The 6,124-nt window shown below is 31.7% G+C and overlaps 1 protein-coding gene across 1 annotated transcript; it reads right to left on the bottom strand.

The window, feature by feature from the left end:
• Nucleotides 1–2,444: 2,444 nt before the first annotated feature.
• On the bottom strand, nucleotides 2,445–5,029 carry LOC120087597 (UDP-rhamnose/UDP-galactose transporter 3-like). The gene is made up of 5 exons (XM_039044417.2): nucleotides 4,668–5,029; nucleotides 3,628–3,812; nucleotides 3,340–3,540; nucleotides 3,070–3,231; nucleotides 2,445–2,975 (listed from the first exon to the last, which is right to left on the bottom strand). Exons 1-5 carry the CDS (start codon nucleotides 4,888–4,890, stop codon nucleotides 2,613–2,615), a joined length of 1,134 nt encoding a protein of 377 aa, XP_038900345.1. The 5' UTR covers nucleotides 4,891–5,029; the 3' UTR covers nucleotides 2,445–2,612.
• Nucleotides 5,030–6,124: the final 1,095 nt, after the last annotated feature.

Raw genomic sequence — 6,124 nt, 5'->3', positions numbered from 1 at the left:
TCCTATCTTGAAAAGCAACCACCACCTCTTCATCTTCAGAAGTAGCCAGCACCTGTTCAACTTTATAAAAAAGGACCAATGCTCTCCAATTGAACCATTCTTCATCCATTCTTCCTTCTCCAGCACAAAGGGAAAAAAAAGTCTACACTTATGCATCTATGTTTCTTTACTTTTTCTTTTATTATTATTTCTTGAAGCATCAAGCTGAAGCACTTGTACTGACCTGATCTCTTTCAAAAGGTGTTCAATCTTGATTCGTCCGGACAAAGATTGAATCAAGATAGATCCAAGGCTAGTGTATTTCATTTTGTTCAAGTTTTAAGGTTCATTGTATTGTAATTCATTGTTTAAAGTTTATTTTTACTTTAAGTTATGTGTTTCATTTTTTTAATTTAATTTTCTACCAGTTTAGTTTATATATCTTGTGTATTTAATTTATTTTTAATTTTCAATTCGGTATTTTTTTTTAAGATCTGTTTGTTTCTTGTTTAGTTTACTATAAATTTATTTCCATCTAAATGTTCATTATTTAATTCTTTAATCATGAGCTAAGTTCTTCTTCGGAATTCAAGTATGTGAATGCCCTACAAAAAATAGCAAAAACCTAACATGTAAAATATAGTAACTTGCCTCAATTCATAGCTTGACATGCTTTTATTGATTGTAGTTTCATTATTATTAGTCGAGCTTGATCATCTAGATTAAGTATACTAAAATTGAATCTAATATCGAAAAAGTTAGGTGAAATTTGGTTCTCATAAAAGTGATGTACGAAAATAGTCTAGAAATAGAACTTAGTTTTTAACCCTAAACATAGAGTAAAACCTATAGAACCAAGGGATTGTACTTTTAATTATTTACGTTTAATGGCCTAACCTCCTAAAGATACTTTTTAGGAGATCAAATAGACGTTGAACTCGGTTCACCAATGCATTGAAATTGGCCTAAGTTAAAAATTTTCATATTATGCTAAATTTACTTTAAAAAATGAGCATGGACATGTTTGAATCCCCATTTTCTCATAATTATTTGTCAAATTAGTTTTCTACCAAAAACCTCAAATCAATTTTTTCTCTTGTTACTATAATTGCAACTTTGAGAAAAATTTTGTTGCTTGAGAATTTTGTTGAAAAATCGTTCCCTTGAGAGACGTCTTGGAATTCTTCCAACATTTTTACTACTACTTTTCGATAGTGTACACTTATACTAGGCTGAAGTTTGGTAGTTTTCACCATCAAATACAGGTGGCATTAATGAGGAAAGATTGTTCGATCCTAATTCTATCTCACTCAAATCTCACAAGTCTAACTCTATCTCACTCAACAAAAAGAATTGGAGAACCATCACTATAATGATAGTGTTACATGCTAAAAATAGCTTAGTTGGCAGCATAAATCCAACAACAAATCCCACTAATCTAACTCCACCACCACAAACTCTAAATATAGAACTCAACAACTTTTCTAGAAACTAGAATTTAAGGCTAATTCAAAATAACTATAAATAGAATGGCAGCTTCAGTTATTGTTTGTTATGCTTCATTTTGTTAGAAACAATATAATCTCTATTAGCATTCCCTCTATGGATTGTAGAAATATATTTACATGGTGTATTAGTATGCCCTCTATTGATTTTAGAAATATATTTACATGGTCTATTAGTGTTTCCTCTATAAATGTTAACATACATATTTATTTGGTATCTTTTTAAAATAAAAATTATAAATTTATTTTTTAAGAAAATGAGAAACTTAAGCCTCGTTTGGTAACCTTTGATTGATTTTTCTGTTTTTGTTTTTGAAATTAAATTTATTTCATTCACATTTATGATAATGATTTGCATTTTTGTTAAGTACAATAGTTGAATTCTTAACCAAATTTCAAAAACAAAAACAACTTTTTGGAAGCCACTTTTTTTAGTTCCTAAAATTTGACTTGGTTTTTCAAACCATGGGTGAAAAGTAGAAAACAGAGGCAAAATTTTGGAGATAGAAGTAATGTCCATAGGCTTAAGTTTCAAAAACAAAAAACAAAATCGTTATCAAACCGGACCTTAAATAATCAAATGTCGAGAGATAACCCTAATAAGCCACAAAAGAAACAAACTTTCTAGCAAAGAAGTTTGGTGATCTTCCATCACTCTATGGACAAAATAATGAGCTAAACTATTATGACAACAAAAATATTTATCTCCATGCACCTGCAAGAGATCTTTGAAAACTAAGATGACATTGACTTTCATTGACTAAATTTGCACATTTAAAATTGTAAAAACTAAAATGGGTGGTCCAACTTTTTGGAATCAAAATGTTATTTTAACCAAATTTCAAATATGGAATACCTTTAACTTAACCTTGAAAATGATTTTGTAACAAAAGTAGATAGCTATATTCTCTGATGTTCCTCTTTATATATTCATGTCACTATCTCTTAAGCACCATATACTTGCACAACAATTTCAAATACTTTTATTCAAACACAAATGTTACAATCTCAATATCTATAAATCAAGTCAACCTTCTAGAATAACCATTTAGGGGACCTTAATATCCACATTGGTGGGTAAAAAATGGAAGATCAAAAAGAAAGGGAAAAAACAAAAAGAACTGATTCTTATGATTTTGGGACTTGACCAAGCTCTTCATCTCTCAAACTACTATTCTCCATCCCCTCCTTCAACAGCATCAACTCCTCATCAGAAAGTTGGCTCTTTATCTGAGGGATGGCCATTGCATTGGCTTTTTTCTCAATTTCAACTGCCCAGCTATACACCACCATCCCAACAATAGCAAGAACCATCCCTGATATGTTCTTCAATGTCATCTCTGAATCAAAGAGAAGCCATCCCAACATCAGCACGCATACCGTTTTCATATGGCCTAAAACCTGGAATGATACGGCCGAGAAGCGCCCGATGCACAGATATTGACTGATGTTGCAGAACACAGCTAGGGAGCATGACAATAATATGAAACACTGCAACATTCATTAAGGATAGATTGAACTTCAGAAGTAAAAGCGAAACGAATACAAGATTCGAAAAAAGAGAGATATCGGAATAACGACTTACAAATGCACCAAAAGTGTAGTTGTATTTCAGTAGAGATTTGCTAGTAAGGCAATAGTCAATGAACGGACCAACTGTTAGAAGGGAAAGTGCTTGTATGGGAGCTGTTTTGCTTAATAATTCAAAGGAACCTATTGAGTACTTCTTCTGTAATGAACCTATTGACTGTTTAAATCAATGCAAAAGATTTGAGTTTGATGTTTCATAATTAGGTTCTTAGAGTTCAAATGCTGAATTTCAAGTGATTTTATAGGGAGAAAAGAGAATGCTTACAATTTGTTGTAGTGATGTGCATAAGATTGCTACCAAGGCACAAAGAAAGCCTTTGGCATTAACTTTGACATCAGTCACGGTACAGACTCCGACACCGACAACGACCACAGTAACGGCCATCTTCACTTCCCTTGAGTATTGTTTTCCATGAAGAATCCACTCCAGTACACAAACCACTGGTATCATGCTCAGCTTTGATATCTACAAGCATATAAAGTAGTGACAAAGTTCAGTTATCGTCGATGACGATGAGTGATGACTTAAGAGTAAGGGGAGCAAGAATTAAACCTGATAGAATCCAACAGAGTTTAACATGAGGCTGAAGTTCATGGCTGCTATCGACGTGTTGGCGATAATCGAGAACCAAAAGAGCTCCCAGAAGGGAATAGACTTGGATTCAGAATAGCCAGTGGCATTTGAAATCCAACCAATCAATGCAGTTACAGAAAAGTGAAATCCAGTTAAAGTTGTAGCTGAAACACAAGAGGGAAAGCCTTGGATCAAAGCAACTAATTGATGAAATGAAAGGGATGCATTATGCATTTTAGTTTTCTCTAGAAAACACACTCATATGGGACAATCATTTTCATAAGGATCATTCATAATTTATTGAGAAGTTTGATTAAAGCCGTTTCGCTCAGTCAACGGGGGATCGATAGCTGGCCTCTGGCATGACTGGCTACCTGAAAATGGAACTTTTCAAGTTCATTTTTTATCATCTAGTTACATGCTCAGTCATTTTCCTTCTTTTTAGTGTTCTAATCTCTTCATCAAAAGGGAAACCAGTAATGCTATGCTTATGTGAAGAGTGTGATGACCAGATTCCACTATTTGTTCCTTAACATCATAATTCAATTTAGTTGGATCTACATCTACAATCCAAACAGCTAAATGAAAGAGAATTGTGACAAGGGATGGAGCAAAGAGTCCGTAGGTCAATCTTCTGTGGTAGAAATTAGTGAATAGAATTGTTACGAACAGCCTTGTTAGATAATGATTTCGTTTTTAGTTTTCTACACTTGGTTTTTTTTTTCTTTTTATAGAAACTCACAAATATAACTATGTTTATAAGTTTAATTTTAAAAAACTAATCATCATCAAAGAAGACTTAAATTACTATCACGAACCACAAAAAATCACTTCTAAACATGATTTTAGTAATTTGAAATCAAATTTGATGGTATGAAATTTACTTAAACTCATGTTTGGAAGTGACTTTCAGTCTGAAATGCCGTAAATGCAACAAGCAAGTCTGAACCTCTGAATTGCTTACAAAACTAGAGGTAATGAAATTAGAAACAAAAAATGGAGAAAGAAGAGAAACAAACCAAAGGAAAAGGCAAAGCCAGTTTGAGACATGAGTTGCTTGTTAGCCATAATAATCCCCACTGAGCTGATAATGTTCATACTCCAAGCTCCGACATCTGAAACAGAGGATGATTTTCTCTCCTCCATCAACTTCTCCTTCTTCTTCTTCTTCAAATCCAGATCAAAAAATTTGCTTCTTCTAGGGGATTTCTCTTTGCTCAACGATATTGCTCCCAAATTCATAAGAAAAGCAGCAGGTGAAGCCAAAAATTTAGATGAAATGAGAATTGAAAAGGCAGAAGAATAAGAAGTTAATTTGATTCATTAGTCTTCTGGGTCAACTTATAATGATTTTGAATGCTCAAAGGTTTTCCTTTATTCAATTTCAATTTTTAAGTTTCTTAACTTTATTGTTTTATTTAATTTAGATGTAAAATTTAAGTTGTTTGTTATTTTTAAGCTTTTAATGTTTTGTAAGTTTCTCTTTTTAATATTGTTTTAAATGGTAAGTTAATAGTATTAATTAGGTTCGTATTTTTCTATGAAGCATAGATACTTCACGTGAGGTAAAGAATTAATATGAGACCCGTATCGGATACTGATTCTTCCAGATATGTATTTGACATGTAATTTGACGTATCTATATTTTCAGATACTTTTCAGATATGTATCTAACACGCGATTTGACATATCTATTTCTATGCGTATTTTTTTTTTTAAAGAAAAAAGACAAGTAACTCATCTAATCTTTTCCAATATAAAATTAGGCGACCTATTTAAAAAGCTCACTACTCGAGTCCAAAACTAAAAGAAAAAAAATAACGGACCAAACCCTAGACTAGAATCATATAATCTCCATCTTCACATTTCAATCCCCACAAAGTCAACCAAAATATAAACCATTTGAATATTTTCAACAATTAAGTTATTTGTTTATCTTGATACTTCTCCCTCTAATCTTCTTCTTTGCAATATGAGTCACTTTTCTATTGACTTTTATTAATTATTGTACTTCAACATCTTAGATGTTGTTTTTTTTATATTGTATTTTAGTGTTTGTATTATATTTTGTGTTATTATTATTAACTTGTATGCTAAATTTATCTATATCTTAGATTTTTTTTAAAGAAAAAGAAAATGTATCTTCAACATATTAGTATTCTCGTTTTTCAGAAATATATATATTAAAAATATATATAAAAGATGATGCATCCTTAGACGTATCCGTATCTTATAGAAATTGACGAATCGTCGTATCCGTATCGTGTAGCCGTATCTGTGTCTGTACTTCATAGGTATTTTTGTTCTATATAAGGGTGAGCTACCATGTCTCGAGAGTATCACCAATTTTTTTCCTACTTCAATAAGAAGTTTGAATTTCACTCTCATGTTCATTTTTCTACTCTTTGTTTAACAAACAAGACATTTATTTTTACATCAATTCTATTTTCTTAACCGTAGCATCGGAATTACCCTA

This window comes from Benincasa hispida, chromosome 10, assembly GCF_027475165.1.
Source record: "Benincasa hispida cultivar pf3 chromosome 10, pf3_genome.v1.1, whole genome shotgun sequence".
NCBI classification, from domain to species: Eukaryota; Viridiplantae; Streptophyta; class Magnoliopsida; order Cucurbitales; family Cucurbitaceae; genus Benincasa; species Benincasa hispida.
This window is presented reverse-complemented; position numbering and strand designations above follow the sequence as displayed.

Coding starts and splice junctions, on each gene's coding strand:
- LOC120087597 (XM_039044417.2), bottom strand. CDS start 4,890: ATGAATTTGGGAGCAATATCGTTGAGCAAAGAGAAATCCCCTAGAAGA. Junction 3,541..3,627: donor ACTCTGTTGGATTCTATCAG/GTTTAATTCTTG, acceptor ATATGCTTGTAG/ATATCAAAGCTGAGCATGAT. Junction 3,232..3,339: donor GCACATCACTACAACAAATT/GTAAGCATTCTC, acceptor TGATTTAAACAG/TCAATAGGTTCATTACAGAA.